This window comes from Solea senegalensis, linkage group LG5 (assembly GCF_019176455.1).
Source record: "Solea senegalensis isolate Sse05_10M linkage group LG5, IFAPA_SoseM_1, whole genome shotgun sequence".
In the NCBI taxonomy this organism is placed as follows: Eukaryota; Metazoa; Chordata; class Actinopteri; order Pleuronectiformes; family Soleidae; genus Solea; species Solea senegalensis.
This window is the reverse complement of record NC_058025.1, coordinates 13756950-13774383: the sequence shown is the minus strand read 5'-3', so window position 1 is coordinate 13774383 and position 17434 is coordinate 13756950. Positions and strand designations below refer to the sequence as shown.

The following is a 17434-nucleotide window of genomic DNA, read 5'->3' as shown; positions in this document are numbered from 1 at the left end:
GGTTCCTGAAAAGAACGTTTGCCCAACACAGATTTAGTATTTTTAATATAAAAGACAGAAAAACAAACATATAAACAAAGATGATGTAGGCACAGTTTATGTTTTATCTAATAAAACATAAACTGTGTAATGTAAACATGTTATAGTTTCTTAATTCAAAGCACTGGTTGCATCCATGACTTCTTGGAAAAAGCTAACCCTAACCCTTTTAAAGTGAAGTACTTTCATTGCTCAGAATTTTATAAATCCCTTTTTATTTGATTGTTATTAACATTGACATCATTAACATTATTTTAATGTTGTAAAAGGGACTTCATCTACCAGCCTAACTACTGCCACTGTTGTTTTAATAGTGCATCAAAGTTTAGAGTTGAATGGAAATAACTACCATAAAGGTTTGATCAGATTGGTAGAAGGACAATGGACAAGCATGTAAGTCTCATATGCCAAAAGTAAAAATCGTTTTACACATGCTCCGCTGAGCTCGGAAGATATGATCTGACTTATTATAAGATTATTGGACTATTGCCAAATTGACAGACTTCTTTTTACACCAGAGAAAAGCTGTGTTTTGCTGAAAACAAGTCACTGTTTAGTTTAGTTAAATATGGTGGTTATTCTGAGAAAAAGATCTGTGTTTTTTGTTTCAAGAGGCAATAATAACCTGAATAAAGTGGGATGTAGGGAGCAGTTTCTCCTTAATTTCATTTCATTTCATCCCCTTTCAGGTGTTCATGGTCAAATAATAACAAAAGAAAAAAAAACAACCACTGGTTTTATTTTTTAATTAAAAAAAAAAAAATCATCCATGCAAAATAAAACTACAACTATTATTCAGTCTGAATTCATGAGAGAAACAACGGCAGCTGTAAACAAAGGAACTATTCTGCTTCCTCGTGTGAAGGACTCAGACCTTTAAATCATCCAGTTCTGAATTCATGACAGGAATTACAAGACTTGTTAGTTTGGTGTTTGATAAGTGAATGGTTACAGCATATGTACGTACACAATCACCAAGTAACAATTTACAATTTAAATCCACAGTTAATGTACACGTTATCTACAGTTCTCTATACAAGTACGGTATATTCAGAAAATCTCCTATAATGCTACATTTGTTACTGAATTAATTCAAGTACAAAACAGCACTTACAAATTCCAGCTTGCTATAGTAAAAGACGATAGTGGAATCCATACATGCATCCATATTAAAATCAAATTGTTAGGTTTTTTTATCTACAACTAATGGAGGCTGAAGTGAAGAGTTGCATAAAAATCAAGGCACATTTGAACATTGTATACCCAACCCACTGACTACCATTTTAGAAATGAATATAAAACAAATCATTTGTGTATGAAATATTGTCAGGAAATTGACACGTGAAAGTTTCAACGATGTAACTTTTGGTTCTATTCTCATTTTTGAGGGCCTACGAAGAATTGATTCACAATCGTTTATGTCGGCCTATCAAAATGGTACTGCATTACTGTGCAGGTTAGTGATTTGTTTTTTGGGTACTGGTAAATTTGGATATTATTTTGGTGCTTTCTTTTTGGTTGAAATCGAATGGCAAGAATCGAGATTTTGGTTCATCACTCTTAATGATTGTTGAAGAGTATGTGTGACACTATCTGCCAAGACCCTGACAGCATTAACTGCTTTTGTGCAGTCACGTAGTGTGTGACATCAGACATCCAGTTGAAGCTTATATACTATATTTGAAAAATATTGCCACAGATGATGCTAATGAAATTTGTTTACATGTAGCTTTTTAAACCCACCCCCATAGACATTGGCCTGGTTCCTCCAGTGTAGCTGCATGATATACAACACTTTCGAGTCTGCAGGAAGAGATTTCCCTTTCACTTCTTCAAACAATAGAAAAGCAGCAAGTATGACGGCAAAAACATTTCTGTATAAAGCTGTAAAACTGTTCAAGTATGGACTGTAATCTGCAGTGGTGTAAAGACCTAGATCAATACTGGCCTCTCGTGGGCAAGACCAGTCATCACAGTTCTAAAAGAGGTTGGATATTGCATGAAGGCCACAGACCACCAGGGTTTAGAGCAGTATATTTTCACTCGTAAACAGCTGCCTCCCCGTGGCAGACACATGTCGTACACTTAGGACGTATCATCAGCACAAACCCTTAGAAAAACAATGCAGCATGAACCACTTCAATTGGTACTATATATCATGAAAGCCTTGGATGTAGTGGAACTTACTTGGCTGAAATCCTAGCTGTGCATCAGTTTACTTTGAACCCTCCAATCATGTAATGCGTAGGCTTGCAAATTAAGAAGATATAATGTGGTTCAATGCAGTGCAGTTGATTTTTCTAAGAAGGTATTCACCCATGGGAAGAAAAAAGGTTTGCCTCTACATCTTGGTCTCACTGTCAGAAGGCCTTTCGTTCTCATACTCGTTCTCCTGGCGGATGAGCTGGTACGGTTTCTTGTCTGCCTCCTCCACCACTGAGTTGCCCACCTCAGGGTCCTTCTTCTGCAACTCATGGCGGGACAGGTGCTCCACTATACCTGCACCAATTGAGTCTCCGAGGACATTAGTCATGGTGCGCAATCGGTCCCTGAGGAAGGACAGGTAACAGGTGAACATGAGAGAGATGAGAGGTCACGCCATGAGAAGATAGTAGAGGTGAGAGGTGAGGTGAGAAAACAAACAAACAAAATGTGAGGAACAAAGGAAGACAAGATGAAACAAGACAGAATGGATAAAGAGAGAATAACAAACAAACAAAAAAACGACAAAAGAAGACGAAATAAGAGACAAGAATAAAAGAGAAGACAGGCGAAGAGACAAGATGGCAACATAAAATAATAAAATAAATGCTCAAAGAGAAAACAACATAAAAAGAGACAAGAAAACAACACATGGCAATAGAAGACAAGATTAGACAACGCAAAACCCTAACCCTATCCCACAAGACAAGACAGGGCAAGGCAAGAGATGTGAAAACAAAATAAGACAATAAGAGGCGACACAAAGTTTAAAGACAAAATGGGGAAAGACAGAACAAAATAAATCAAGAGACAAGAACGTGAAGATTAAAGACAAGATAAACCAAATAAGAGAGGAGAAGAGAAAACCAAAGAGACAAGACAGGAAAAGACAGAGCAAAATAGACAAAGATAAAACAGGACAAAAGTACTGAGAACAAGTGCATCAAATATTTCAAACAATTCTATAGGAGATATTAGAGATTAGACTGATGTGGCATGTTTGCATACAGTACAGTATATAGAACATCATCGGAACACTGAAGACGCTTCTGTTACGACTGCAAACGATAAAAAAACCCACATGAAGTGCATCAGTGAGGAAGTAAAGGCCGTTGCACTTTGATTGGATTCTGTTTGAATAAAAACCAGATGGAGTGAGAGACTTGGAATGTAAAGGGAATGTTTCTGAAGTATAGGATCAAAAGAGAATTTGAACTTCCCTTAATGTGGAACATTGTCTATAAATTATGGATCTAATTTAAACAATTAAACTCCCAACTCAATATTTCAGTATGCGACCTCAAAATTGCTACTGGATTGAAGTTGTCTATGTCATAGAGACAGTACTTACAGGAACCAATCGACAGCAATGATGAGCGTAATGTCATCAGTGGGCAGACCAACCGATGTTAGCACGATCACCATGGTAACCAGTCCTGCCTGTGGAATTCCTGCTGCTCCTATGCTGGCTGCTGTGGCTGTGATGCTGGAGGGGAGAAAAAGTGCAAAAAGAAAATAAATGAAGGAGAGAAAATTGATTGTATTTCAATTATATTCGAACATAAACAGTCATTCCAGTAAATATACATGCCCTTGACCTAACCACTTGGTATTCTTTAATTTACTCCATCCTCATCCAGACTTCACTGCTGGTTGGAAAATCATTTATGAAACTGGAACTATGTTTATACTAGTTTTGGATTTTTCATTTATTTTAGTTTTTAGTTAGTTTTGACTTTTTCTTTTGAAAATGTCTTAGTTTTCATTCGTTTTTAGAGCGGGTTTGCTCGTTTTTATTTTTTGTAAAGTCTTAGTTTCAGTTTAGTTTTTATTAGTTTTAGTGTTAGTGTGTTAGTTTTTTTGTAATATGGAGTGTTTGCCAGGTGCAAGATTCAAAACGGTGATAATAAGTAATGTGTCTCAAATAAAACCTTTCAAAATTGCCCGGCAGAGAAAAAATAAATACACTCCATATGAACCCAAAAGGATTATGTATGAAATTAATTTACAAAGACGAAAACTAAGCACCATTGTAGTTAGTTTTATAAACACACAGTTAGTTATCAGGTTTTTTTAATCACTAGTTTTTATTTTTATTTCAGTTTTAGCTTTCGTCATTTCATTAGATTTCATTTACTTTATTAACTTTGGCTGGGACATGTGGTTTTTTTTAAGGTTTTACTGAGCAAAAAACTCCACCCTTTGTTGCAGTTTGCAGTTTCACCAAAAGACCCTTCATACCATAATAAAAGACACATAGACATATTATCATGTACCAAACCTCTATTATTATTAATTAATGAATTGAATATATAAGACAAGACATTGAATGTAATAGTCTGTTTTCTTCACATACCTGATGGTAAGAATCTGTCCAAAGTTAAGGTCTAAATTATTGACCTGAGCGATGAAAATGGCTGCCAGGGCTTCATAGAGAGCCGTACCATCCATGTTTATTGTAGCGCCGACGGGAAGCACGAAGCGGGTTACACGCTTGTCCACGTTGTTGTTTTCCTCCAGACACTTAAATGTGATGGGCAAAGTGGCCGAACTGCAAAAGGACACAGGAAGAAGAAGAAGAAGAAGGGGATGATTGATGGAGGGAGTGCGTTTCTTGCCAGTGAGTGAAATTCTGACTTTTAACCCAACGATCACATACCTGGAGGATGTGCCCAGGGCGGTGACAAGTGCCTGCAACAGCCCTGCGATGAAAACGACAGGGTTTTTCCTCGTGATGAGGAAGTAGAGCAGTGGCAGGACAAACACGCCGTGGATGAGCAGCCCACAAATGACTGTCACCGTGTACATTCCCAACTGGCCTCCCATGGATGAAATATCATCCATTTCCACAATCTTACCAGCAATCAGGAACAAAATACCAATAGGGGCATACCTGAGGATTGAAGGGTAGAGAATTGATCAAACTTGTCCAAATAATCCTTAAACAGGATCTCCTTTAACACAAATGTCAGCCCCCACCCTTACGCTTACCACATGATGATGGCAACCAGCCTCATGATGGCTTCATTGAGACAGTCAAAGAAGTCTTTGAGGGGTTTTCCCTGTTCCCTCATGCTGCCAATGATCAGACCGAAGCACATGGAAAACACCACCAGGCCTAGAGCATTAACTCCATTCACTGAGCCCGGTGCAGGAATCATCTCCTCGCGGCTAAACTGCTGGCTACCATTGAGTGTGAATACTGTGTCATTCACTGTCATCTGCACATAGACCACTCTCTTCACATACTGTGTCTTGAACTGCAATTTTTGGAAGGAAAGCAGAACAGGTTTAATTCAAGATGAATCCTCGATACTTTGAGAGAGAACACATTTTGCTGGCTTATTATAAAGTAATGAGATGTCCAGGCTGACAGGGAAAAGTTAAATTAAGTAAATGTAGAATGGGTGCATAATGAAAAAAGCAGCAGCTCGGCACACTGTGATTTTGACAGTCAAAGGTCCCAACGACTATATCTTGAAGCATACATCGTGGATGTGCTTTCGTTTTTGTGTATAAATCAGGGGTCTCAAACTCAAATAACCCGTCTAGACTGGTCCGGGGGGGGGGGCCGATGAAGTGGGAAAAAGTCAAACGTTTTGTGAAAAAAACAACATAACATATATATAGCAATAATGATATTTGTGATGATATTTCAAAGAATTTCAAAATAAAAGTGTTCTGTTTATATATGGAACGATAGATAATTTACTAAATGAATCTGTAAATAAAAATGATTAATAATTCATAGAAAGTAAAGGGCCACATTTGATTGGCAGGCCTCAAGTGGGCCACAGGTTTGAGACCTCTGGTGTATTTGTTAATGTTGCGGTACAAGAAATGAGCCCTAACCTATAATCTGGTGAAGTAAATCAAATGGTAACATTTAAATGTCCACTGTCGTTTTTTAATAAATGTAGTAAATGTGTATAAAGTCCTGTCTAAAAATAATTAAAATCAGCTTCCTTTTTTATGACCTTTGTAATGTTATATAAGCACTGATTGAGACATCTTGTGACAGAAAATACATGTTTTATATGTGTTTTATATGATTGCTATTTAGATTTAAAGGTACAGTGTGTAAAATGTATTTATTGGTGAAGTACTCGGCTCCTGATGTAAATATCAAAGGCTCATTCTGGGGTAATAATAATAATTAGAATAATGATAATAATAATTTAAAAAAAAAATAATTTATATCGAACTTTGAAGTACTGAACAAAGTGCTTACAAAGAATTCAGACAACCTGGTGATTGCACACACTGAAAAATGAAGTAGTTATTTTTTATTAATTACATTTCTGCCATATAAAAATAATCCCCTACATTTTAAACGCAACATTTAACTTTAGGAAATTCACAAGTAATAAATAGAAAGTCTGATTGTCAGTAAATAAAGACAGATGGGTAAGAAATTAATTAAAAAAAAACAAACATTTTATGTAAAAAATTGGAAAGTCACTTACTTGTTTGGTGCAAGCTTCAACAAGGTTTGGAGGAAACATGTTTCTGAAAAATCAAAGATCAACATTTTTGTTTACATGAACAAATAACTTAATAACTTAGTATGAGTATAGATATAAATAGAATCCTTTACAAACAAATCTCTCTCTCTCTCTCTCTCTCTCCCTGTCCCTTGTATATGTATGTGTGTGTGTGTACCTGATAAGATCCAGGAAGGCATCCGCAGGGCTGACCTTCTCCACTGCCTGCTGCTTAGTGAACTCATCCTTCGATCCTTTCCCAGGGTGAATGATGAGCACCATGACGATGCCAATGAACACAGCAATGACGGTAGTGGTGGTGTAGTAGATCACTGCCTTCATACCCATTTTACCAGAGGCACGGCTGTCCAGAGCCGCCATACCTGAGGAGGACACGTCACATAATAATCATGTCAAACAATTTAGATTAGATTAGATATATGTTGTTCATCCACTTGGGGACATTCAAGTAGCTCACACTGGAGTAGCATATAATTACATAACAATACAGCCAACCATGAAAACATACAGCAATAAAACAATAAAGGTTTAAGTCACTAGTTTAAAAACATTGAATAAGGCAAGGAAAAACACAGGCAGGAAGACAAAGGTGTCACCCTAGCTTCATTGAATTACTCGAAAGAATCTATTGTGATTTACCCACTTGCACTCTCATATCAACAGGGATTCAGTTCAACTTTCATGTGGGAGGAGTACCAAATTGTTCCTGTAGAGGGAGCAGCAGTGCAGCAAATGTGAAGCCTCATGCTAGAGGGAGCTCCATGTGGTAATTATCCACATTGGGGGTCCAAAAACTGTTTATTCATTTGAAGTAATTTGCCTGGACGTTTGAAAATATTACATTTCTTGCTTTGCTGTTTTTTAGAGTTTGCAATAATATGTTATGTGTGTCTGTAAGTGTATATAGCATGAGAAAAACGTAATCTGGATCATCTGCTGCATGACAACAAAAAGTGGCAAGAAACATAATCTGACCCTGATCTTAATCACATGTACAGTGTCCAGAGTAAGATCATATATGCACACACCTTCATATATAGTATAGTATAGTATAGTGTAGTGTAGTATAGTATAGTATAGTATAGTGTAGTGTAGTATAGTATAGTATAGTATAGAAGGTATTTGTAATGATTTCTTTTTTTCCTCCTCAAAATCCACTGCATTTTAATTTGGAAAAACAAAAGCAAACTCAGATTTCAGAGGTGGAAAGTAAAGAATTACATAAGTCATTTTTTAAATTTGTTATTTTACTTTTACTTGCGTATGTTTGTTTTTTTGGAAGTACTGTACTTCACTACATGTTAAATCAAATCCGTTACTGAGTCAAAAAATGAATAAATAAATTGAATGAATGAAATTGAATGAATGAAAAAATAAATTCACGCACCACAGTAAATGACGAGGATTTGTGACCTTTGACCCATTTTGACTGATACATTGTGTTGATGAGTTTACATATTTTATTTTTTCAGCACTTTAATTTGTAAAGATTTGCCTCTAATTAAAAACAATTCATGTGAGATATATGTCCCCTTGTGCTTTTTGCAAGACACAAGAAAGAACCCCAAACTTGTTAAAAAAAAGTAACCTTTATTCTGCTACTTTCTTACTTTAACTTGAGGATATTTTTAGACCAGCACTTTTACTTGCTGCTCAAGTTATGTTGTGAACTTAAAGAGTCACAGAGGTAATGACACAACAAAAATGTAATGTATCTGCATTGTAAGATGAAAAGTGCATGAACTGTGAGGCAGGTCAAGCCAAAGACACTTGCAACATCTGTGTTATTCTGAAATATCTGCTCACAGGTCAAATTACGGATGAATAGCCGTCTGTGGTCGTTCCACGTTGGCTACAATTTACAAGGAAGACTGGATATGTATGTACGCCACACTGTGTGGTGAGTTGGATTTTGCGGGGCCACTTAAACACTGCAATTTCATGCAACATGAGAGGGAGTTTAAGTCTTTGTCAAGAAACCTGACAAACCAGTGATGGAGAGAGAGATTTCAAGGAAAAGAGAAAAGCAGTCACAGAGCCAGTGGCTTAAACTGTCCGTCGCTGCTCTTGTAGTATTAAGGGGACTTTGTAAGGATAACCATTGTAAAAAAAGAAAGTAATACAGCCTTTCAGGGCATCTGGATTTGGAAACAAGACAAGCTGCCTCAATAGGCGTGACAGTGGCATTTCATGTTCAAAGTGTCAGGTCCCATAATGGCCATTTTCTTTCATTCAAAGCCGTACAAGGCAAAGCAGGCTTTGTGTGACGGGAGATCTATGTGATCCTTTCATACATGGGACCTCAACCCTCTGAGTGCATGTGCGTGTTCTTGTATGGGCAGCTTTGTGAGGACCAAAAAACTTGTATACCTAAGGAAGTGAGGACATTTTGGCTGGCCCTCATATTCTGACACCCCTAGAAATGGCTTTTCCAGGGTTAAGACCTGGTTTTAGGGTGAAGACAAAGAAGAAGAATGCTATTTTCCTCTGTCTCAACATGCCCATGACTTTAAGCTTTTATCCTGTTCTCTCTGATCCGTCTTCCTCCCCCTCCTCATCCTTACCTCCCTCATTGTCCTCCCCGAAATTCCTCTCCTTACCGCTCAACTACCCCTTGTTCTTCCAGGGAGCCCTTATGTAGTTACCCGCTTGTGCTGTTCCTCCTCTTCCTCCCCCTACTCTTTCTTGCACGCTGATCTTATTGCAGCAAACCTCTTTCATTGCTACCTTTTTCCTCCCAAGCATCCCTCCCCGCCATCCACTGCGCTCCTCCTCCCCCCCCTCCTCCTTCTCCCCAGGCCTGGGAAAACCTGTTGACTTAGTCCGCCCCACACACACACACACACAATGATCCCTGGCCTGTTGACCAGGCAACAACAGACACAGCCTCACCAATTCCATCCTTTCAAAAGAGTGAAATAACCAAGGCTGAAGGAGAGCATGGAGAATGACTTTCTTTCTCATAAGGGGAATGTTCATCAAATACAAAAGTGGGCTTTAAGGGGGCAGCTCCGAGAGGCCTGTCCTTTCAAGCGGTTAACACTGGAGAAAGTCTCACTCCAAACTTCAAGCAAGACTTTACTGGAAACCTATATAGCCAGATATAAATCATTTTGACAGAAAACTGTACATTTCAATAGCTACAGCCTCTAAATTCTTGGTATTTTTCTTTTATACAATACCAGTCCAATTATCCTCTGACTTTTTAGAAATAGTGGGACAAGATAAGCAAAATTAAGACTGAGATGTTGTGATTCGCCTCACAGGAATCACAGCATTTTTTTCTACCGTATTTCACAATTGTCACACCATTGTTCAATTAAATAGAACAGTATTTGTGGGTTACGCACAATGACACTGCAGCAGATTTATCAACAGCTATTTTACAGGGGTTTAATGTACTGAAGGAGATGCTTCTTCGTGCATTAGCTTGCAGGACAACAGATACCGTGAGGCAGTTTCCGCAGAGATCCTGGTCCTCGTGGGCGCAATGCAATCCAACACACCTGATTCGAATGGTCAGCTCAGTAAAAAGGTCGGCAAAACCCTGGTGACGAGGCATTCATTTGAATCAGGTGTGTTGGAGCAGGGGAAACACCTGAAACATGCAGGGTAGTGTCTGGTAAGGATCAAGAATTAAAACTGCCAGGACAATGGGGCCCACAGACTTAGATAGAGGCTACTGCAAACAAAATAATATCATAATAAAATAATAAAAAGGTTTAAATCAAACGTGCACTTAACACTTTTTCTCAGTTTGAGTTGGATCAGCTTAGAAAATATTATAAAATAAAACAAAGCTAGCCGATATTACACTATTACAATTTGTCCAGTCATTTGTGTACACTTATTTAAATCACTGTCTTCAACATCTTCTCTGCTTTTTACATCTTGTGCTGGTCCTTCCCCCTTAACTCCATCCCCCCTCCCACATTCAAGTCCCTCCTCTGTGATCATCATCATCATCCTTTTCCCTCTTTTTATTGCCTTCTTCCTGCCAAGCCCCCTCTTGGCTCTATAAATACTTGGCGGTGGATCAAACTTCCATGGGCAATGTGGATTTGTTTTTGGAAATCATACATCGAACGGCTCAGTGTGATGCTTGAGTGAACAAGTGTGGGGCAGATGTGGTTACGGATGAAGAGGATCAGTGACAACGCTGCAGCTCACTTTTTTTTCATCCTCTGTTGTCCTGCCTGTGCACCAGACTGTCTTTCCAACAATGTTGAACCTGCAGTGTCCCTCTGGAAGTTGTCAGTCTTTTTTGATTTCCAGAATGTATGAGGATCACACCACGTTGCTTTCGCACAAGAAAGAACATTTTACAGAAAAGTGACGCGGGGACACAATCACTCTTTGGAGCGTGACAGTTACTTTGAAACCAGGAGCCACGTGTTTGCAGCAAGGAAGTCATATGAAAGCAGCTCCTCTTCCATATCCTCTAAAAAACATGTTACTAATAAATTAGACTATGTAACTAATAAACATACAAGTGTGTAAAACACACTAAAGAGCAGGTTGTCTTGATTCTCCAGCGCATAGTTTTAGCAGAAGTATGAAAAAAAAGGTGAAGGAAAAGAAGATTCTCAGTATTATGAACTACGTGTTTGAGTTTCCTGACAATGTAAATGTGTTTTCATTCTATTTTCCAGTGCGACACACTCCAGTTATAAACAGCTTTCTTTCTTTTTTCTTTTCTTTTTTTGCTGTTTTTACCGTGACCTATGATGCGCTGCACAAAATTTTCCGACAACCTGCAGAAAAATGTAACCGGATCATAGAGTTGGCCTCGATAGTTCCACGCTGTGATAGAATAGGCTTTAGGAAAGAAGCAGCAATGGATGAGCAACATTTTTCAAAAGATTTTAAGTCTTGTTTTTATGACAGCTTAGCCATAAGTATTTTGCTTTATGATAAATCATGCAGTGCTGTGGTGCAAAAATGTGAAGTCTAGAATTGTTGTACAGTATATGTCCTTTCAAATCAAGCTGCACAAGAGAAAATTAAGAAATGATGATGTTCACTGCAATGGGTGGCTTTAAGTCTCTGTTTGGAGGCTGGGAAAACACAACTTTTAACATGGCAAGAGTAAAGGAAAGTCTGTTAGAAGTTGACCTTTGTTTTTCATTTGAAAAGCAGGAATTACAGCTGATGAATTCAATTAGGAAGCGCGTATACACACACACACAGTGCTGAATCCCTTGGTTACAGAACCTCTTTGTTGTTTTCCACATGTTGTAGCTGTGGTCATGTGACATGATGTCAGAGGATGCTGATGTTACGCTCTGCTGCAGCACAAAGTAGGTTATTATCGGACATCGGGTCTCTATCATCCCCTCAGGAGACGGACCTGTTGCCCAGTCAGTTAGTGTTCTACAAATAAAATATCCTTGCTCGTCTAACTGGGATTATATTAATGAGAAATAAAATGTCTATACATTCCTGGATCACAAGTGACAACTTCATGATCATATCTTGCAGTTTTTTCTGAAAGAGGATATCCTGGACCTTCAAGTGAATCCAGTCCACTATTATTTAAATAGTTTATTTGATGACTGAAAAACACCAACAATGACTGGACTGAGCATTACTACAAGAATTTGATCAGGTGTGAGACCAGTATGTTTAAACATATCTCTCTCTTTCCGTCTCTTGCCCGTGACGTTATCCTAACCCCGTCCACCACTGGGCCCAAAACCAACAAACAGCATCGGCTGAACAAACAACTGACTCACTCTCTGCCACTCATGATACGTGTCAGAGATCGGAGTCAGAAAACAACAAACAGCACTGTCGCTGGTAAGAGCCTTTCACCCAGAGGACATGCACTACTCTACCTTCATGCTATGCCACTTATATCTAATGCAAACAGTCAGACAGAATCCTCCTTTTTCTCTTCCACATATAAAAGGCAACCCAGTGTTTTGCAGCTTTTCCGCAGGCTGGAGGAACTATAGTTTTTTTTTTCTGAGAAATGTGTGGAGCCAAGCTGAACACAGAAGAAAAGTGTTGAAAGGTTTGTGATATTCAAGGAAATAATCAGATCTGTGTGTGGTGACTGAGTTGTCTGGTGTAAATTTAAAAACAAAACAATGTCATACAGTTTGGATCAGGATCTGTGAAAGTCTAAGCTGTGTGAGTTCATTTTAGATATAGTTTAACTAAATAAAAAAAAAAGACAAACTGAATGACATTTCAACCAAGTGGGAGTGCTGTAGTTAATCTTTTGTGATTAGTAAATTATTCTTTTTCATATATATTCTCACATATGTTCGAACGACCGGGTATTTTCAGCAGTAGACGTCATTTCTGACACTTTCGTGGCCACTTTTTTCATTTTTTAATCTGTTTGCAGCTGTCTCGCTTTTTTCAAGTGCAATATTATTGTAGCCATTTCCTCTGTCTCTACTGACAGTATCAGCACTTGTGTTGTGTGCAGCGTGGGAATGTACCCAGGTGATACCTGACATCTAAATCCTGCTATACTTGTGGAGCTGATAACCTGAATCAGCGTTGTGTGTGAACTCCTCAGACACATGTTCATATTAAAAACGTTGAGCATTACAGTTGTAAGTTACTAAAAAAAAATTTTTTAAAAATACATACAAGGCTGGAATGACTTTGTTATCCATACCTGTGATGAGACTGGAAACCAGCAGGGGCAGCACCAGCATCTGAAGCATTCTCATGAGCAGCTCTCCAGGAAAAGCCAGGAAGGTCACTTCACGGTAAGTCATCTTATAAGGCCGCAGAGAAAATCCCAGGATTATACCTGTGGTAAGAATCAAACATGAAGTCAAAGCTGGCTCCTGAGACATATGTAAAAGTGGTGTTTGTGTTCATGTGTTGATTTTCTATTGACAAGGTGAGCAGAAGGTCTTTCATCCATTGTTAGTTGCAGCTTTAAAGCCCCACGTGGTTGACCAAGTGGCTTGTAGTGGGCACTATCCTGAATTTAACATGAAGGCAAATGAATTTGTCATGTTGTGTATTCTAGCCGCGCAGCAGATGTGCAGGCCAATGTGTGGGCTATTCTCACTTCCTACTGAGGGAAGTCCCAGGGGGTTAATGGCAAAAGGGCATAGGTCACCTACAGGGTCAGCGAAGGACTATTCCCCTGACTTAATCTGGTTTCCTCTGGTTTTTCTCATCTTGTGAGTTTGTTTCAATTCCACCGGGGTGGACCTGGGTCACACCAGGATGATGGATCATCCAAGCAAAGTAGCCAGTAAAATGTGAAGTGTTATTTTCCAGTTGTGTCTAATAAAAGTTCCCACTCACCAAAGATAACAGCAGCAACAGTTAATATCACAAAGGCATTTTTCATGAAGAATCTCTTCACGTCGTCCTTTGTGATGCTCTGCACTCTCTTCCTGGCCAGCAGACACTGAGAGCGGATCCCATCCTGGATGCGTCCCAGACCTCTGCGGGTTCTCTGAGGGTTCTCTCCATTGCGTTGAGTCATAGCTGCTGCTGGAACTTGGAACTCCTTTCAAAGTGTGATTTTGAACACCTTGATGGTGCTGCTCCTTCACTTGCAAATATTCTTCTGTCTGTCTCTCTGTCTGTCTGTCTCTCTGTCACACCCCTCCTTTGGTTTGGAGGCTTAAAAGTCGCCTGACTGAGAAGGAAAGACATAAATGAGATTTAGACATGTGAAAGGAAATGGTGACAACCACCCTGTCTTCACTCAGTTAATCCTAATTCTCATTCAAATCATCCATATTTAATCTGCTATATATGTATAGATATACTCATCTGACAGAATTAACCATGCAAATCCTTCCAAAAACTTCTTTATAAAAGCTAAAACAGAACATAACTGTGTGAGATTCACTGAATAAGGTCAACAGTGAAGGCATGCCAAGCTCAATGCACTACACACGTGTAGTTAAAGTGAAAACGGTCACACTGACACAAACTCCCACACATGCATGCAGACACACAGATATTGAAATACTGAAATAAAAGTTGTTTCTGTACCTTTAGCCTGGAGTTGCAGCTCTTTGTTTTTGTTCTGTCAGTTTGTTTGTTTGTTTTGCAGGGGGGAAAAGCTCTGGGGTTTTTTAAAGCGCGTCTGTGTGAGGAGGACAGGAAGTTCTTTGGCTGTGAGCTGGCTCGTGTAGGCAACCAGCAATGAAGAGAAAGAGCGGAGGGGAGGAGAAAGAAAAAGAGGGAGCCAGTGAGAGGATGGAGGCGGTGCTATAGTAAGAGAAAAACTAATGAAGGCATGTGGATAGTTCTAAAAAAGTGAAGTAAGGTAGGTTTGCAGATGAGGGGGAGCTTCACGAATAATGAGCTTTCCAAGCAGGAAAGAGGGAGAAAGGGCCTTCTGTCCTTCTGGACCTTCCTTTCACATGGCTTTTCACGCTTGATAAGTTCAGCCGGATTGAAGATTACTGTGTCTGAGTTAACAGAGAAATACAAGTCCATCAAAGAATATGGCTGTGACTGTCCCACATTTTCAAGTCCACTGTTTGTGACTGCAAGTAAATATTTACTATGTGCCAGTGGTGCAGCTGTTCCTTTTGGCTGCGGACGTTCATTGGAAGTCTAGAGGTTTATGAGCAAACAAGATGAATACCGTGATAATGACTCTAAGCTTCAGCATCATAGAGAGTTGATAAAGTAATTCTAAGGACAGGGATCCAAACACAAGCAGGCAGGAGTTTGTTTTGTCTGTGAAATTCAAGAATTCACAGTTCAGTTAAGTGGGATGTGACTAAAACGGAGGAGGGTGTGAAAGGAATGAACATATTTGTATGTGATTGTGTGTGTCTGTGTCTTTTCTTACTCATACCAATGGAATCCATTTTTGGAAGGGATGTATACACACACACACATACACGAAAACACACAAATACACAATTCATATGAAATTACGCACATTTCTCTGATAAAAAGAAGAGGTATTTGTAAGAATAAACACAACAACATAGTTTCAGCTGCAGATTGTTTCAACAGAATGGAAATCTGCCAATAAATGTTTTGAATGGATGGGCTATGACCCAATGAAGTAGAAACTGCAGAAACATTTTTACCTACTGTCAATATTAGAGAATCAGGCAGTGCAAACTTTCCCCAGGGTTTCTGTTCCTTTAAATCATATAATTGGAAACATTGCCCACAATACAACGTGACATTTCTGTAAGACACACAGGAGAGTCTGAAAATCCGTCTGCTCGATAGAGTCAACAATATTGGTTGATGTGTCTGCAAAGTTTAATTAAGAATTAAATATTGTGACAATTAAAGCGCAGAATAAACAACAGTGAAACACCTTAGACAAACAAGAAATAAGACAATAGCAGTCCGACAAAGGAAGCTCATATGGTAGTGACACCAACCTGTTTTGTGTTATGATTTTCCTCTTGTACTCTGAAACACTGAAGAGCCGACCTTTAACCATTCCGTCTTCAGACTGAGTCACCGACGTGCTGGTTGGTCATTGTATGGTCAAGGTTGTACATAACACTATATTTACTGGAATTACATTGAGACACTTATTAAAAGACGCTGGACTTTTGGACCAACAATCATCTTCTCAAAGACTGTTGTTATACCTGTTTACACGGGTATCACTTAACGTGCCCATGTGTCCATGTGTGTTTGTGTGTGTGTGTACGAGCGTGTAAGAGTTTGGACTAAATTACCGCCATGATGGTCCTTTTCTTGCAAGGCTGAAACACATTATTGCATGTTCAGTACAGGAAAAAAATTATTAGCAGTGATTGATGCTGTTTTTATAGTAAGTATCTTGGTTAGGGACGGAACGGGATCCAAAAATCATAGGCCGTATGCTTCGCTATGCACAGACTGTAAAAATGGAAATGTAAAATCAGCAAAAGCTTTTTGGGAAAACAATATTTGATACATAGTTGGAGAATTATGTCTTTGAAATTATCCAGCACAAATGTGTTGCTAACAGCTTCATACGTTCATAAATGGTCTAAAATGACTGTATCAGAATAATATCTCGAGTTTGTGATATAAGTATCGGACCCGATAAGGTGGTATAGTCCCATCCCTAATTTGGAGGCTGAGCAGTTACTTTGCATTAGTTTGTCGCCCTGACGAATCAGACCTTTGGCAATACTGACACAAATAACTGTCACATGATGCTGCCTGGAGCCATTATCCCCTTCTGCATGTTTATGAAGGGTTACATTCCACATGAGAAAATTCCAGAACATAAATTTATAAAAAGTGAAAAAACTTACATTTGTGTCCACCTCAACTCCAGTATCAGTTAGTACAACTTTAAATAAAGAGCAGATTTACACTGTCGTTGTCAGATGCAGCAGGAATGGAATGCTTTTTCTCACAAGGAAACACATAATCACAGTAATTCATTGACTTAATTTACAGTCTGGGTTGAGCACGTTGCTCTCTGCGTGTGTGTTTGTCTGGAATAACTAATGTGAAAATGTTGATGGTTGACCAAAGCCAACGGGCACAATGATTCATCAGTGTCTTCATTGTGAAGAATCCAGACTATTTTATAAAGAAATGTTGCAGAAAAATTGTCTGATATTTGACATCAAATACAAATACAAAACCAGGCTTTCTCATCGATCAACATCAAGTCATCTGGAAAGCTTTAAGTCAGAACCTCTCCATTCCTGACACTCACCACAGCGACCCACATGGCATCCATCACACTGCTATCCCAACAAGCAACAACAGAC

General features: G+C 38.9%; 1 protein-coding gene across 8 annotated transcripts; it reads right to left on the bottom strand.

The window, feature by feature from the left end:
- Positions 1 to 1235: 1235 nt before the first annotated feature.
- LOC122769767 (excitatory amino acid transporter 1-like) lies at positions 1236 to 17022 on the bottom strand. Of its 8 annotated transcripts, XM_044026590.1 has the most exons (12): positions 16967 to 17018; positions 16400 to 16426; positions 15792 to 16229; positions 14730 to 14859; positions 14028 to 14367; positions 13381 to 13518; positions 6904 to 7108; positions 6708 to 6750; positions 5233 to 5501; positions 4598 to 5134; positions 3593 to 3727; positions 1236 to 2588 (listed from the first exon to the last, which is right to left on the bottom strand). In XM_044026590.1, exons 5-12 carry the CDS (start codon positions 14209 to 14211, stop codon positions 2381 to 2383), a joined length of 1719 nt encoding a protein of 572 aa, XP_043882525.1. In that variant the 5' UTR covers positions 14212 to 14367; positions 14730 to 14859; positions 15792 to 16229; positions 16400 to 16426; positions 16967 to 17018; the 3' UTR covers positions 1236 to 2380. The 8 variants fall into 8 exon arrangements, with proteins under 8 accessions (XP_043882525.1, XP_043882521.1, XP_043882526.1 ...); XM_044026586.1 differs by having other exon boundaries at positions 15792 to 16426; positions 16967 to 17022; XM_044026591.1 differs by lacking the exon at positions 16400 to 16426 and having other exon boundaries at positions 16967 to 16983.
- Between the last annotated feature and the right edge of the window lie 412 nt (positions 17023 to 17434).

Excerpts from the sequence above, each read along its gene's own strand:
- LOC122769767 (XM_044026586.1), bottom strand. The coding sequence starts at position 14,211 with ATGACTCAACGCAATGGAGAGAACCCTCAGAGAACCCGCAGAGGTCTG. Across the intron at positions 13,519-14,027 it reads TGTTGCTGCTGTTATCTTTG|GTATAATCCTGGGATTTTCT; the intron begins GTGAGTGGGAAC and ends TTCTTACCACAG. Across the intron at positions 7,109-13,380 it reads GGTTTCCAGTCTCATCACAG|GTATGGCGGCTCTGGACAGC; the intron begins GTATGGATAACA and ends TGTCCTCCTCAG.